Below are 16,743 nucleotides of genomic sequence, written 5' to 3' on the forward strand. Positions count from 1 at the left end.
AAATTTGGCTTGACTTTTCAGAAATTAGAAGGAAGGCCAGTGGATTCCATACAAGATATATTTACTTATTTTTACGAATGGTGACAATCTATAATGTTGTTGTGGTTGTATTTTTACAACCAATGAAGGAATTTACATTGGCCATAAAATGTAATCATTGATTGTAAAAACAACTAAAACGCTCAGTCTCATTTCAAGGCAATGCTATTTATTGAGTGGTCCTGAGCCAGTATTAGAAATTCCATGTTTCAGTGGTCGGGGATGTGGTTTAAAACCACGTGGCTTTTCACAAAGTTGTGCATTCTCAACATTGATGATGCGTATATTATCAACCACAGAAATAATCTCTCTAGCGTATGGCAAGTGTGCAAATCATACGTCCAAGTTTAAGTCTGTCTGATCAGTTGGCCCTTGAAAGGACCGTTTTTTGGACGCGATTTACACATTTGAAATATAAAATAAACGATTTCCAAAAAGGCCGAAGTGAAGGTATTAGTCGTGCGATGAGGCACTTAACAGGTGGGCCGCGAGAAGGCTACCATCTTCCACCCAGAAATAATAATGGACTGTTGACACTTGCCAAACCCGTAGCCTCATGATTTGGAGACCTGTTGGAATATATCTTCTATTGTATGGTTAGTACACTAACAGTATTCTTCTTATTTGTTAGATAAAATTGGGCCAGCTTTTCTGGTATACCTTCACAATAGTTTCAAGTGCCAAGTTGTCAATCACTATATACAATTAGCAAATTGCCTGGTTTAGTTGCTGTCACACTTAACATGTATTTTTTCATCTCAGTTCTGCATGAGTATTTCTTGAGGTTTTGTTTATCATAGACCGTATAGTTACATCATCTCGTGCAGCCAAAACACCTGTTCGTCTTGACGTGTTAATAGACAAGAGGTAAAAACAAATGCAGATTTTTTTTCCATTCGGGATGCGATACAGTAAAATTGATTGTTCTTGAATGACATTGCGGCGATGAACATCACCCAATTGTATTCAATTGACTCCACTTATCCACAGAAAAAAAAAACACGTGATTGAAATGATGAGTTTTCCAATAAGCTTATCTTATCTGCAGAAAAAACTTCCCAGATAATAGGAGTTATGATGTAATTTCCCACATTGCATGCCTGGAATAAGGGATCCTTCCAGACTGGCGCATGGCCCCTCGGATAACAGGATGAATTTGCCGGTAGCTTCCTCTAAATCCACGAAAATTGTGAATAATATGAACCCATGTTGCAATGCAGACAGAAAAAATTAACCCGTAAAAACAAAGTTTTTCACTATAAATCCTTTATATGCGTGGCATTGGGGCGGCTAGAGTCCTCTCGTCCTCTGGCTTGAGATGGCTGCCACCTATGGGTCAGATGATTGTGTGCCAGCATTAACCAATTGGTAAATAAATATTTTAAAAAATTCCCTAAACAGTGTAAAATTTTGGGGAAAAAAATTCACGAAAATTCATTGTCACACACAACAAGTCTGTGTGCAAAATGTCAGCTCGATTGGATCACAGGAAGTGGGTTAAAAAACGACCAAAAGATTTGCACGGTCCTAAGCAAGCAAGCAAGCAAACTTAATATAAAGGATTTAAAAAGAAACCGATAATTGCAGATAGGGAGAAATAATGGTGTGGATGCCAGGACTTTTTGCAGCTCCCTCTGATAATAGGAGCTGTGGGTAATATGATTGCGGATTAATATGATGTGGATAATGCTTTGGGATTGGGGTTTTAAGGTCCTCTCGTTGTGCCCTCTGCAGCTGGGAGGCCTCTCCAGAGACACTGCAGGCCGAGGACGTCGCTGACGGTACGGAAATTCAAACGTGTAAAGGTATTGGTTGAAATGACGAATCGCCGAAATTCATCTGTTGTGGGCAACGTGTGTGTTTTGATAACAGCGTATTTAGATTTTATGAAAAATAAAACTTGCGTTCAGCACGGTCCTCATGTTTAACATCATTGTTAATAATAAAGAACCAAAGAGTAATACAGGGTGTTTAAAAATGATGGACCCGATTTGACATCGCTATATCTTTGAAATTGGGTCCATCTTTTTGAAACACCCTGTGTAAGGGTTGGTAAGTAGAGGTTTTTGCTGGCAGGTATTGTCCATTATTTAACCAGGTGAGTGCATTGAAATGTATTACTCGTGCAAGAAGAACTGAGTAACCATGATTTCAGTTGTTGCGAGTGCAGCATTGTGCTAAATTTAAATAAATAAATCTGGCTACATCACTTGGCAAAAATAGCCCACAAAATATATGGAGGTATTTTATGTGCACTCTACAGCAACGAATTCCTTTTGCAATGCAGTAAGTGGACCATTGACTTTGTGCAAATACGTTTTGCCACTCGGGAAATGTATTTCTCCACAGTTCTAAAACTAGGCATACTCCCTGAACCCCAAAGCAAGCACCAACTATCCTTACCGCAGAGTAAATGTGGACATTTCAATGCATCTATACCGCTGTAATGAAACGCAAATATCAATTCAAATACGTGTGTGATGGCGTAGATCTCCAATGGTGATCTTGATCCTTTTGAAATTGCACATAATTGTATAGTAGGAACAAGTCCACCCACAATGCAACCACTGTTTATCGTTGCACAAAATGATTCGACCTCCTTTTAACCGGGGGGTGGTGGTCGTTTCACCGAACCCAAAACAAATGATGATGGCTTGGGTCAACTGATGGTCTCGAAGTTGTAAAATTTGCTGCTTTGCAAATGTGTTGAGTGCGCCTGTACTATCTGCTGCGTGGCTCCTGATAGGTGCTTCTTAGCAACCGCTTCATGATTGCAGAAAAACACTGCAGTGCCAATGTTCATAGCGTCGCCACTGAGCTATTGAGACTGCCCAAAGGTTATTGTTTCATTACTGTACTGCCGTTTGTTAATAACGTCGCCTTCTGACTGAAAGTAAGCTAATGCATCAACCAATGTGTGCCTCTTTATTGGTGACAAGGTGGTGTTCGATTTAAAGCTTTCGTGACTGTAGGGATTCATCTTCTTGGTTCTTTTGGTAAAGTCACGTAGAATGGAAATAATAAGAGAATAATAATTAAAATAATAAATATAAATTATATTATTTTATTATTTCCATTCTACGTGACTTTCACGTAGAATGGAAATAATACAATAATAATAAATATAATATTATTTTATTATTTGCATTCTACGTGACTTTATTGAAAGAACCAAGAGGAAGGTGGTGTTCATGATGATGGTGGTGAAAAGTGTTTTCAGCTTTAGCTTCTCCACTGCCAATTCGGACGCCCTCCCGAGTGTTATTTTTCTTAACTCGTTGAAAGGGAAACTGCAACGCGTGTCGTTGACTTTTTCCTAAATAATATTTGGTCAATTTAACCAACACACGACGACTTGTTGCAGACTTGTCTTTGCACATTAGCATTAGCCGTGTCATAACCTTATGACATCGACCTTGCCTTATTATGTTATCTGGGGCATTTGCTTTCTGCTTGTATATATTTTACGGCCGGGCGCATTCCTGCATGTGCAGTTGAAACAAGTGCAAACTAAAGCGAGTTTCCAGCACGACTCTATTTTGTAATTCACATCACAGCATGTGGTCATTACTGGGCCGAGATGTTAATGAGTTTCTTCTTTAACCCAGACGTCCTAGCTGCAGCCAAGAGTCGAACTGTTGAGGGCATATTTATTGTCATGTTAAAGTCCCATTTGCGATAAATAACAATACGTGCCAGTGTTAACATTACTTGTGCGTAGGTTACTGCTCCATTGGTGGTGGGTTTGCGCTGGGAACGAGCCCTCGTTTTGAAGTGGGGAAGTCTCGTGGAGACGGAGGGAGCGTAAAGTTTTGTCTCCCAACAGCTGCAGCGTACAGAGATCCTTCTGGTTACACCAGCCCACAGGGGATTATTGTGTCCGTCCGTGATGTAGGGAGGGGCTGGGTGGGGAGGGAGGGGCTGGGTGGGGAGGGTGGGGCTGGGTGGGGAGGGTGGGAAGGGGCTGGGTGGGGAGGGTGGGGAGGGTGGGGAGGGTGGGGAGGGTGGGGAGGGTGGGGAGGGTGGGGAGGGTGGGGAGGGTGGGGAGGGTGGGGAGGGTGGGGAGGGTGGGGAGGGTGGGGAGGGTGGGGCTGGGTGCGGGGTGGGAGGGGTGGTGCTGGGTGCGGGGTGGGAGGGGTGGTGCCCTTATAAAACTCAACGTGTAACCTACTCACGCCAGCTTGTGCCCGCCCTCACAGTCGGCCATATTTGCGGAATACACCACGCCGCCGTTGACCCTGGCCATTGACCGAGCAACCCAACGTTCCTACCAGCTCCTTCCGCAGGAATGTGTTTTAATACGTAGGCTTTTGTGACCAATGAAATCCATTAGAGGTTTTTTTTTAGTTAGAGCGTGTAAATATATAAATGCATTTCTGCGAAGTGTATTTGTCGTTTCAAAAAGTGTGAACACAATTCTAGAAAAACATATTTCTGTAAAAACGTATCGATCCACTGCTGGTTAAAGGCCTCCCCCAAGCCATGTCAGTTGTGACCATACTTCACCATGCTGGTCAATGTGGGCTGGTAAGAGGGGGAACTGGTGTGTGTGAGGGGCAACCTTTCGGGACAGGATAAATGTATCACTGGCAGCCGTGGCAAGTAATCAAACTCGGGTAGCCCAATTCGTGCGCTAACCTCTATGTATGTACTTAGCCAACCCTGCGAATCAGAGGTGTGGGGGAAGGACAACAAACTCAACACAAAAAGCAGTTCTAAACAAATTAGTTTTCCATCTAGATTTAAAAGTGCATGGCTCCAGCGGCTTCCGAATATCACAAGGAAGAGCATTCCAGATGGCCATAGATGGTGCATCTGAAAGCAGTGACTGTTGTTCGATGGCTAGCCAAAAGCCACTGCGAGGAAGACCGGAGTTCACGTGATCGTTTGTCCCCTTAGACGAGATCGGCAAGGTATTTTGGTTCATCTGTGCCACAATTGTGTTAACGTGTAATTATCCTAATACTTAAAGACCCTGAAAAGCAACTTTTGAGTCGTGTTGCCCTACAGTTTCTTTTAGTATTAGGGACCTGGGTGACATTCAGGTGTCCAGCTCCACCCCACCACCACGACCTTCCCTAATCCACACAGACCAGCATGGTGAAGCATAGCCCCCCCCCCAAGCCAACATGGTACGGGAGGGTGGTCATCCAACAGCGGATTTGAACAAGGGCTGTATATTGTTTCATGTTTATATTTTCAAGATTTCCAATTCTGGTTACACACAACCAACACTGACCGGGATTATAAGATGTGCCAACTACTTTTGTTTTAAAATACAAGGGAGGACAAAAGTGCATGTCATCATGTAAAGAAAACGGTAATTATTGACAGCTTTTTTTTCAAATATCTTTTTTGTAAGTTGGCTATTGGCCAATGCACGGGCACTTGGGGGACTCCTTTCATGGGTGATGGGGTCTCTGACTTTTGCTTGGGCAGAATAATTTATTTTGGAAATGCCTCGCTGCATTACACTGGGTCTGCAGGTATCAAAGTTCCAAACCAGTGCAGACTGGCGCAGTGGCTTGGCATGTAAACTGCGCTGTCCTCGGTGTAGGTATTCTGCCAAGGTTATCATTGCAATCGTTACAATGAACATGATGGTAATCCGTTAGATTCCACTTGTTTTACTTCGTTTCCTTTTTGAGTGGAGTCCAAGACCATAATAGGATGTTTTTACAGCAATGTGGCCAAAGCTCGTAATTCCGCAGCATTAAGTCTGAAACGTGAATCTTTCTTTCTGGGATCCGATTGTAATCCGCACCGCTCGATAAAATGCGGTGCTTCATTTTGACAAAACGCGTGCTCGCATTTTGTCAAATATGCGTATTTAAACGTGTATGTACGTTGAAATTGTTTTGCACCTACGTAGCCATCCGTGCTAATCTGAGGTGTTGTTTGCAATTCAAGGCCAACTAGTTAGATGAGTGTTACGTTGCAAACCTGCCCGATCAATATGCTTGAGGAGTTGCGGGCGAGATGACTGTGGTTTGGCGAGGTCAATCGACTGCTGGATGAAGGCCATGTCTGATGATGGCTTGAAATGCAAAATTACATAAACTAAACACGTAGACATAATGCTACATTTGAATAGACATTGTTGTTTGACATGCAAAACCCATTTCACAATGTACAAGACCAGTAGTATACGTTATCCATTTGCGTGGCATTGTCACTCGAGTTTATACTACTTGAGAGTAACCATGGTAAAATGTCAGTTGACTTCGCAAGATCCGTCCCATTGGTGACCCGTGCCATTGTCATATTTCATCGGCCAATCATTGCCTTATCAATCGTGTTGTGGGCACTGCATATCAAGTTGCGCCACGGAGCAGTATCTTTATTTTCGTGCAAACACCAACCTTGGTGGCGAATGGCCCAGCGTGTTTATTTGCTTGGGGCAAGAACCGTGGAGCCCATTGCAGCAAAGCACTGTATACTGCTTGGCCGCGTGCCAATCATTGAGCAGGCGCATTTGCAACGTTGCCCCCCCCCCCCTATGCATGGCTAATGAAGAGACCAATATGGCAAGATGAAATAACCCACCAAACCTCATCATGCCCAATTCCTGTGCACGTTGCTTTCTCCGGGTGAAAAGTAGCTTCGTGATTTCCCTGCCTCCCCCCCCCACCACGTCCAGGAATAAAAATCCATGGATTCTGTGTGTGGCTCCCCCCCCCATTATTTGGCACACAGGCTTGTCGCTTGTCGCGTTGCCTTGTTTGACCCGCTGGTCTGGCTCTGAGCCCGAGGCATTTCAACAAATCCAAGTCTTTTCAACCATGCCCAGTCTCTAGGGGGGTATTGACATACGCCCACTTATTATACTCCCCGACTATGTTTATGGTTTTGTATTTACCAGATCCCCCCCGTCAATTGTAAATATTATTGTTAATGTTTTTTATAATTATCGCAATCTTATAATTTAGATTTTATTTAAACAAGTGTTTGTGGAATTAGTTTACAACAAATCAATGGTGACCTATCTTTTGACATTGCCAAGAATTGATTTCTGGTGTAGCAGCCCCATGTTGCAAATTAAATCTGGCCGCAACTAAAATTGGAGAAGTCTTTACTTGACCTACAAATGTGTTTTCCAACCTTTTTCCCCTTTGCAAAACAACACAGGGCACTTCTTTGAGCAAAGGGCATGCAATTAAATGAGGGCTACAATAATAACTATTATGAATTACAACACTATGGTGTAAAGCAAATCTGATCTTCTGGTTCTGGGGGTTTAATCTTCTCGGTGCAACTGCTGCAGTGCATTGGAGTGAGCAAGAAAAGTAATACTCTGCACTGTACTGCAGTTTTTTGTGACTGCGCTAAAAATATCACAGCCAGTGGGCCAACACTGACAACACTAACTGACCGCCAAGGCATCTGTCCTTTTGCAGAATAAAACCCCTTCCAGTTAAACGCCCAGGCTTGCACGCCGAGCTACGCAGGCGGGCGCACAAACCTAGGCATTGTCTCAAAACGCCAACGTTAATTCCGAAATGTAAACACGTCCTTGTCGTGCACTGCAGACACAACCCCTGTGCAGCTCACCTTTCCCCCACCTTGACTTCGCTTTTGTAGCAGGGAGGGTTGTGGTCTTTGAGCCACTGTAAAGTCTGCAGGAATGTGGTTACAGTTGCTTTGCTGACCCACTTGGATACCGCTCGCCGATTCGAGTGTGCTTGTTGTACCGCTGCATGGGTTTTGTTATCGCTGTGGTGCCGAACGGCTCTCCCTCCGATGCCTCCTTCGGGTTGAAGAACACGCGTCGTTCATTGTGATGTCTGACGTTTCGCTCCTCGTGCCGGGAGATGCTTCTGCGGCGGAGCTAATGACACCGAATGAGTAGAGAAACGACATTTGGACGTTGTGCCGAGCGGCATGTATTGTATTCCACAACGCAGTGCTCCTTACGTGACTTTATTTTTATCTCAACATTGGAAACTTACTTGAAGGTTATTTTGCATGACATAGTGGACGAAGATAGTGGGATTGTTTTTAAGGCAACGTCTGTGTCTGTCTCAAGACCTGTACACTAATGTCAGAGGAAATTTCTCGTCCTTGTCCCCAATTTTTTCGGACGACTTTTGGTGTCGGTAGCTAGTGCTGGTGATTAGCCATCAGAAGGAGATGTTGCAGAACTACATCTGAGGTCCCCTCCACACTAGGGGCACGACACTTTCCCACATGCCCTGCCGTAGAGAAGTTGTCGCCGTACGGCAGCCAAACCGATATTTTAATTGCCAGAGCTGGAATGTTTACCAAATTAATTAAATTAACCTAAATTATAATGATGGATTTGTTGTGCTCATTGGCCGGGCTGCTTGATACAGTTGAGACGCGAGTGGTACAACCCAGAAACACGTCGGGGCACTATAGCATCAACAGGATATCTGGCAGGTGTTTTATCCAGCGGAAGTAATGGATTTAATCGATTGTATTTGATTTGTTATTGAATATAATGTTCGGAATTCATGCTCGGCATGAATGCATTTCAGTTGCGTATTGCATACAAATGCATCCCATAACACGTTTGAAAATGGCATTCGTAAGAGAAAGCACTAAGCTATGCACTCTTTTAATTCCAGTTAATTGTTTAACATTTTCATGAAATATTCTTGATGTTCATTGGAAATCGTGCACAAGAACACTTTGAGTAATACAGACTGTATAAGATGTGATTGAATGAAGAGCGTCTTTAATATTGTGTTGCCATTCTCTCACAGACATGAAGGTGAATGATCTTGGAACTTCAGACCCACTTCACCCAAGCCATCTCAAGCCCAGCAGTTCAATGGAGGTACATTTCCATCGTGCTGTTTACTCCACAGAACGTGGTCGTATACGAGTCGTGTAGTAAGGCATCGACTTAATGGATTAAAATAAATTTTGCACTCGTGATACGTTCGTCGAATCGTGCACGCAAGAAGCGATTTTGTAGAGTGATATTCACGTGGTATGCTAAAATGTAACATTTAGGATAATAGCAGAAGGAAACCATACAATGTAAGAAACGACTAATGAGAGATGGTGTTGATTCCTTAATCCTGACTTAACACCTAATTGTAAGAATTCTTTGATTTGCCGGGGGATGTATCGGTTGGTTAACGCTGTGCCTGTCTCACAGCGTTAAGCCAGCGCAGCAAAAAAAACCCGGAGTTCAAATCCTACAATGGAATTTGCTTGCGTACACAACTATACCTTGTGTCAATGCAGTGTATGATGCCAAACCGTGTATACATTGCACAAGTCAACAGTGAAGCAAACCTTGGAGGTTAGAGGAGGTTGACTTTGCAACAGCCGCAGGCTGTAGCAGAAGGAAGGAAACCATGGTGAGTTGTGGTGCCATCGGGGTATTGCTCTGGTCATGAATTAGGAATGAGACTAAATTCCGCCTCTCAGAATGACATGTCGTTGTGGCTGACATGCGACGGACATTACGCTCTGTGACGGAGCAGGTGGGACAAGTGCTGCCCCCGCTGTCGTGTGTGCGAGGCCCAGAGGTCGCTTGCAGGGATCTCGGAAGTAGCTCTGCAATATCTGCTTCCGTGGGTCATTTTATTACAGAAGATTCCCGTGAGAGATCCAAATGGATACTTTGTTTCATGATGCTGATAGACAAATTGTGATAAAGTTTGGGAACATTGCAAACCCATTTTTACAGGAATTTATTAAACATGACTGCCATGTATTCGTTTTGAGATTCGGAGGCTTTTCTGGTTAAAAGGGTGTAATAGTATGGCCACGTGTGTGCATATAAACATCAAGTACTGCGCGTGTCCAGAGTTCAAGCATTTATCTCCACGAGATGATTGTATTATGAATCGTAACATGTCACAGTGGGTATGATGAATCTCTTTCCCCACGTAATTGCAGCAGCACCATACTGACTATAGCTCCTATGTGTGTGTGTGTGTTTACACAGTACAGTATTGCAATTATCGACTTCCATTCAGCCAGCCATATTGATGTGTCCTGGGTTCATCGAGTTCATAGCCATGGCTGGCAAGAAAAAAGTCTTGTGAAATTGATAGCACTTTCATATTGGCCAAGGCCTCTAAAAGTTTGTTTTTACAATCTTAGGGCATTTAATGAGAGTTTGCACACACATGGCCAGACACACGTGCAAATATCCTCAATTTAGCTTTATAGGCTGTTAGGGTAGTTGCTGTTTGCGAGCACATGTTTGCACCAGGTATGATTTATTAGGCTGAACGAACTTTAGGGGATACCCAAGCCATATCCAAACACCACTGTACTGTCGGTGTTAATTGACAGCAATTCAACCCAGATTCGGGGTGATTCATAGCACCGAGTACTGCAACACGACACACATGCGCAGTCTAAATTGCAGTTCTTGCATTTTAAGCAGTGCTTTGTGCAGGTTATCTCGCAGCAGATTTTAAATGGCAGCGTAAAAGGGCAAAGCACAGCTGCCTCTTGGCTGGTCTGCTGGAGAATGCCCTTGGTGTCGGAGCAGAGGGCACATTGAAGGAGAGGGGGGGGGAGCTCTTCAAGGAAAGGTCGCGTTCCCTTTCTTGTCCGTGTGCGTGGTGTAACATCTCGCCACTGGGGTGCCGCGGTGGCGAGGATGTTTCGGATGCGCTTCTGCGACCGTCTGGAACCGCTCTTCCTTCCGATGTATCAGGAAGCCACTGGAGCTAAGCACGTTTAGATATAGATTGAAAACTAATTTATTTAGAACTGCCTTTTTTAGTTTGTTGTCCTTCCCCCGAATCTCTGATTCAGCACGGCTGGCTACGTAAGGTGCAAAAGAAGTTAAACATACATGTTAACTCCCTTGCCTAGTACAGAAGAGGTCATGGGTTCGATCTCGACCTTGATGCTTGTATATTTGGAGTTTGTATGTTGTCTTTCCCCGTGGTCACGTGGCTATTTCTCCGGGTCCTCCGGTTTATCCTTCTGCATTTAGAATCATCATCACACATTTAGAGTATTTGGCTACTATAAATGTGCACATGGCAAGCCGTTTCGTAAAGCTATCATTTGTGTCCAGGTTGCTTCTGAACAAAGAGCTATATAGCTCAGTGGTCCTTACACCCTGGTAAGATAAATAAAGTTTAGTCTTTTATCAGGCCTGTGGGACAATTGAGAAAAAACTTAAACTTAACTCGTTGGGGTCAGATCAACCTTATGGCGGGACCCCGGGGTCTCGAATAAACGGAAATCAAATCGTAATTAATTTTTGGCGACTCCGTCCCACCGCGCACATAAACGCCACGACCCACCAAAAATCAATCCTCTCGTTCTTCACCAAGCACCCGTCGTTGCCAAAATTGCCGTAGTCATAAACAAAACTGATTAGCGCATCGTGTAGAGCTCGTCGAGAGGAATAGATTGCCTTATCGTTTGCCTTCAACAGACATAAAATTACGTCGCAACGCAGTTTATGCGAGAGCCGGGGGGTTATCAGATCCCGGGGTCCCGCCATAAGGTTCAAGAGTGGAATGAGTCGTAGCGTTTAAAGCAGCACACTGCCAACCCCTGCCCCACATCACACCAAACTTCCAAGATCGATGTTCGGTTTCTCTTAAAAGCTGTGTGTTACAATTAATGGAAACAAATAAAATCCATGAATAATTAAATCCGGGCATTTGCGATCCACCAGGCCTTCGTTTGGAAATTGCGACCATACTTCACCACCCTGGTCAGTGCAGGTTGATGAAGGCCGGGATCTGTAGGAACGATTCTGACGTCGCTTGGCTCCCACTGATGTTAGCCGCGGCCAGGAAATGAACTCGTGTCACCGGGTTCGCAGCACAGCGCGCTCACTATTGTGCTGCCACCCGTTTGTATTTTAATGCAATGCCTCGTACACTTGTCGCTATGTGTAGCGATGTGTACATTTGTTATTAAATAATAATGCCCCGTGTCCACGAAAAGCCTGGCCAAGTTAAAAAGTCATGAATGTTTGGTGGGGGGGGGGGGCGGGAGGTTGGTTTTATTTTAAGGAGCATTTTGTTTCTGGGGGACCGAAGCAAAGAACGTGTAGCAGAAAAGCAGCGTACAGCTGGCCACCAGGATGAGCTTCACTCAACGATAACGTGGTCCCATGACCTTTGCCTCTAATGCACTGCATTCCAGCTATGCGCCACCTCGTCTGGCGAACTTTTCCAGGCACGGGCGGCGTAAAGGCAAACGGCCAAAGCGGTCGCCCGGATTGAGCGATCCCTTGGGGTCATTGCTCATCCTGATTGGCTGCCTTGAGTGCGGTGGTGGTAGTGGTGGTGGAAAATCAGAATCTGTATTTATACTGGAGGAAGCCGAAGAGCTATGAAGCTCTTTTTTACAGATTTTCAAGTAGGGGGCAGGTCAGAACGTTACAACAACAGTACAAAAACACAATAGGAGTGCAAAGTATAGATCGGTAAAAATATATGCACAAAAAAACCTAAACAATTTAACTCGCCAAATAAAGCCCATTGAACTATACTATTTTTCAGAAGCGACCTGGCCACAAATGATGGCTCAACAAAATGGCTCCTCATGGGGAAATGTATAGCGGCAAAAATGAACTTGTCCCGAGGCAGCGAGTGCGTCCTCTTGGCTTGTCGGTAGTTTTGTTTCGCCCCAGGGGGATGGATGGCGAAGCTGTTAACCGAATGGGATTCTCTTAGTCTCAAACCTTTTTTTAGGTTGTGATTGATGCAGTTTGCCGCAGTTACATCCAGCGAGAAACGATTTCAAAACCCACAGTTGTGCCAGCTTCAACGTGCTCCTATCTCGGGGAAGTTGCCGTGCTGCAATATAAGATTGACAAGGAGGAAATTACGCAAATGTTTGGTCTGCCTACGTACTTTTGTTGGTAGGCATGATTATGTGGTCGAATTTTTTTTATTTCACTAGACGTTAAGAGTTGACTGGCCCATGTACCAATTCTGCGAAATGTTATTCACTCTGTGCTGTGAACAGAAAACTGTGGATGACACTGCTGTGTTCGTAAGATGGTGCTCCAGGCTAGACCTTGGGTCCATTTATACATACGAATATAGCAAGCATTTTTCGATTTAAAGCTTTCGTGACTGCAGGGATTCGTCTTCTTGGTTCTTTCGGTAAAGTCACGTAGAAGGGGAAATAATAAAATAAATCAAATAAAACATAATAAAATAAAAATTCTCACGACGTTTCGGCCACAACACAAGCAGCCGTCCTCGGGTGAAGCGTCCCAATGTCTTTCCGACAGCTCTGTTTCTTCACCTGAGGACGGCTGCTTGTGTAGTGGCCGAAACGTCGTGAGAATTTTTATTTTATTATGTTTTATTTTTATTTTTTTATTATTTCCCTTCTACGTGACTTTACCGAAAGAACCAAGAAGATAGCAAGCATTGTTAGAATTACATCGTGATGGCTATTTGTTATGAATAACGTAACTGCTGTTCATCTCAGGGCCTGGCCTAAGCTGCCACCGAATAGAATTAACACAATTTTCAGACTTGCCTTTAAAGAAGTCTATTCGATCAGGTGTCCAAATGCCCGTCAGCTGTTACTCTTTTTCATTGCTGTTCCCGAGCCATTTGTGGACGTTCCACGTTCCTGTGACGGAATATTATTTACTTTGCAACAGCCACCATTTGAATGAACTAACCTCGACTTGGGAGTCTAATTACGCTCCGTTCTAACAGGGCCTGTCTGTGCCACGTGGTTCATGTCCTGGCAGGCGACTGCGGTTCACACAACAGCCACCGAGAACGACCGTCCAAATTTACGTTGCCCGTCAGCCTGGCTGCACATCCCTTTCATTGTCCCGGTTGTTTACGCTCCGCACGTAGGTTTAAGTGACTGCCAAGCAGGTCAACCGTGATTAACGGGGCTCTGCTGCAATTTCCTTGTTGTTGCAGTGCATTGACGGCAAAGGCGCGCGATCCAATTTGTGCCAACGCTCTGTTAATTGTCCCGCTGCCCGACCAAACGAAGGCACATCTCCCTTTTCCCTCCTCATTCCACGCAGCTATATCTGCACGCTGGATAGCATGACGAGCCCGAACAGATTGGCACGAAGGGTAGAGCGAATGCATTTGGTGTTTATCGTGGCAAAACCGTAGTCCCTTAAGGGAATGTGGCTCCTGTTAGCTGAAGGTGCAGCTCTGCATTTGCTTGCTTAGCCAACTGCTGTCAAAGGACCTCCACTGGAGGGAGTGCTATAGACATCCGCAAAAGGGCATTGATGGATAGGAATACGTGGGAGTGACCCACACGTCCCGCCATATGCATCCTGCCGATCAATTTAACTGTGGTGAACCCATTTAGTGTCTACTGCTGGGTGAACAGAGGTGGAGGGGTTTAAGAAACTTGCAACGTTGTTTCAACTGCCGTGCCGGGAGATAGAATCGAGTCGGTGCCCTCTGGATTGAAAGTCCAGTGTGCTAACCGTTAACCACGGCATGACTCCCTCTTTCTGCTGTTACTTTATTGAACGATTTTTAAAAAATATTTTCCTTGAAAAGTTTGATTTATAGTTAAAGATTCTCCTCTAGGCTCGTAATAATTTACCCTCCCCACAGTTAGATTGATTGTCACGATTCAGGGTCACAATTAAATTATTTTGTGGCTCTAGTTTAATTTGATTCATTCCACTAGTCTAAAGACAACATTTCCAAATCTTAAATAATTGTCACTTATACAGTTTTATGAAGGCATGTGAGCATAATATTTTAATTGCATTGTTGAATTGCTACTTTTATTACGTGTGCTTGCAGGCACTACAGAAGCACCTTCCTTAAAACAACACGTTATGGCAGCAGGATGCAGACCCTGTTACCTTCCTTAGGGGGTTGAAACATACCGTTTGGCTTCTGATAACTGCCTGGAAGGCATTTGTATAAAGTAGGTTTGTTATTTTTGACATAATTCGAGGTCCATTCTATTATTTGGCAACAAGACACGTAAATTGAACATAATCGGTTCTTACAAGCGTTGTTCAATACTCGTATCATAAACATAAGAATTGATGTTAATCGATGAATTGATACATTCTCCGTAAAATTAAACAGCTGCTGTAAACCAACTGCCAAAATATCACAGCCGTAGCGAGACGTATACTGGATGTGGTGTGCCGGGCGCGGCAATATTTCCCGCGACGTTGGTCGACCGGAGGCGACGCGCAACTTGTTGCCACAACCACAGCAACATGAACACTGGAGAGATGTCACGTGACATGGCTCTCATTGCACTTGTCTGAGTGTTGAACCTGCACTGCAGAGAGATCCTGGGTTTAAATTTGTCCAGATATATTTTTTTATTAAGCCACATTTTTATCTATCACGGTCACCGGGCACGTCAAGTGGCCAGCAGCAAACGGCGCTATGGACGGGTGTAATTGATGAGGGTGTAATATTCTTAGTTATTTCAGTAAAGTCACGTAGAAGGGAAATAATAAAATAATATAAATATAACAAAAAATTCTCACGACGTTTCGACTGCAACACAAGCAATCGTCATCAGGTGTGAAATCCACAGCAAGAAAATTTGAAAATAAAAATTCTTCCTGTGGATTTCACACCTGATGATGATTGCTTGTGTTGCAGTCGAAACGTTGTGAGAATTTTTATTGTTTTATATTTATATTATTTTATTATTTCCCTTCTACGTGACTTTACCGAAGGAACCAAGAATATGAATCCCTGCAGTCACGAAAGCTTTAAATCAAAATAGCACAACACTGTTTGGCTTTTCACTAAATTCAGCTCTGCCCAGGTAAAACTGAAATGTATCAAATGATGAATATTTAAAGAACAATTCTGAGGGCAGTGGTTTTCATTTGCAAGGCCCGCGGGCCACTGGCGGCTCGCTTGGCGGCCTTTCGTGTGGCCCCTTACGTGTGGCCCACGACAATACACAACATGTGAAATCACCCCCCATCATCATGCTGCTGTCAAACACCCAGTGGTTTCAAATGTGTGGCGGCCCTCATACAGATGATGTCTTATCGGCGAAAGTGTATACCCCATCCGCCCCTGAAAATGTGTGAAAAATACTGCTATAGACTGTGAAAGAGCGCCATGCAGTGTTGTGTGAGAGGCCGATTGGAGAGATTCCAGACGTGGTTCTGTGGTGTCGTCTGTCATGTGCCTCTGTTGACAGCGGTGAGAATTCTGCAATGATGTGACTCCACCTCAACATATGACTTGTCCAGCACAGATAGGATATAATTTATAATCGCGATGCCACCTTGGTGTAATGGTTAGCACGCGGGGCTTTCAATCCATAGGTCACCGGGTCGTTTCAATCTCCCGGCGCGGCAGTTGATCAATTCATCCCCACCTCTGTCCATTCGGCAGTATGAATGGGTGCGTCGGTTAGTCGATGGGCAGGTTGCGCATGCTAGGGTTTTAATTGTGGGGGTACCCCCACCTTTTCCAATATGTCAGACCAGTGTGGAAGAGTAGGCTAAAACACCCTTTCTTGAGGAGCTCTCTATAACTCCATCTAGTGGAGGTCCATCTGTCGGCAGTTGGGTGAGAAATCAATTGCAAGGCTGCTTTCTTTGTCTTACTCTTTAGAATACACTCATGCATGTCTGTGGACTAAACGGCATAACTCGTGTATGAGTGTGTGCCCATAGGTAGTTGTGCTATTTCCTGTGTTTTATAATCCAGCTTCATCATATAAATGCTGGGGAATTTAACACTGGTGGCAACTATAGCAAGTTACAGTGAGCAAAACCAATTTCCTTGCTTCAGATGT

General features: G+C 44.2%; 1 protein-coding gene across 4 annotated transcripts in view; it reads left to right on the forward strand.

Moving 5' to 3' along the window:
* LOC133342574 (uncharacterized) overlaps window positions 1-16,743 on the forward strand; it is a 33,051-nt gene that overhangs the window by 3,240 nt on the left and 13,068 nt on the right. For all 4 annotated transcript variants that reach the window (XM_061551762.1, XM_061551764.1, XM_061551761.1 and 1 more), the window contains exons 3-4: window positions 1,774-1,820; window positions 8,766-8,839. In XM_061551762.1, the coding sequence (XP_061407746.1) occupies window positions 1,774-1,820; window positions 8,766-8,839 (121 nt within the window). The remainder of the gene's footprint in view (window positions 1-1,773; window positions 1,821-8,765; window positions 8,840-16,743) is intronic.

The sequence above is a fragment of the Lethenteron reissneri genome, chromosome 15 (genome assembly GCF_015708825.2).
Source record: "Lethenteron reissneri isolate LAM-NWPU_2019-01 chromosome 15, ASM1570882v1, whole genome shotgun sequence".
Taxonomy (NCBI): Eukaryota; Metazoa; Chordata; class Hyperoartia; order Petromyzontiformes; family Petromyzontidae; genus Lethenteron; species Lethenteron reissneri.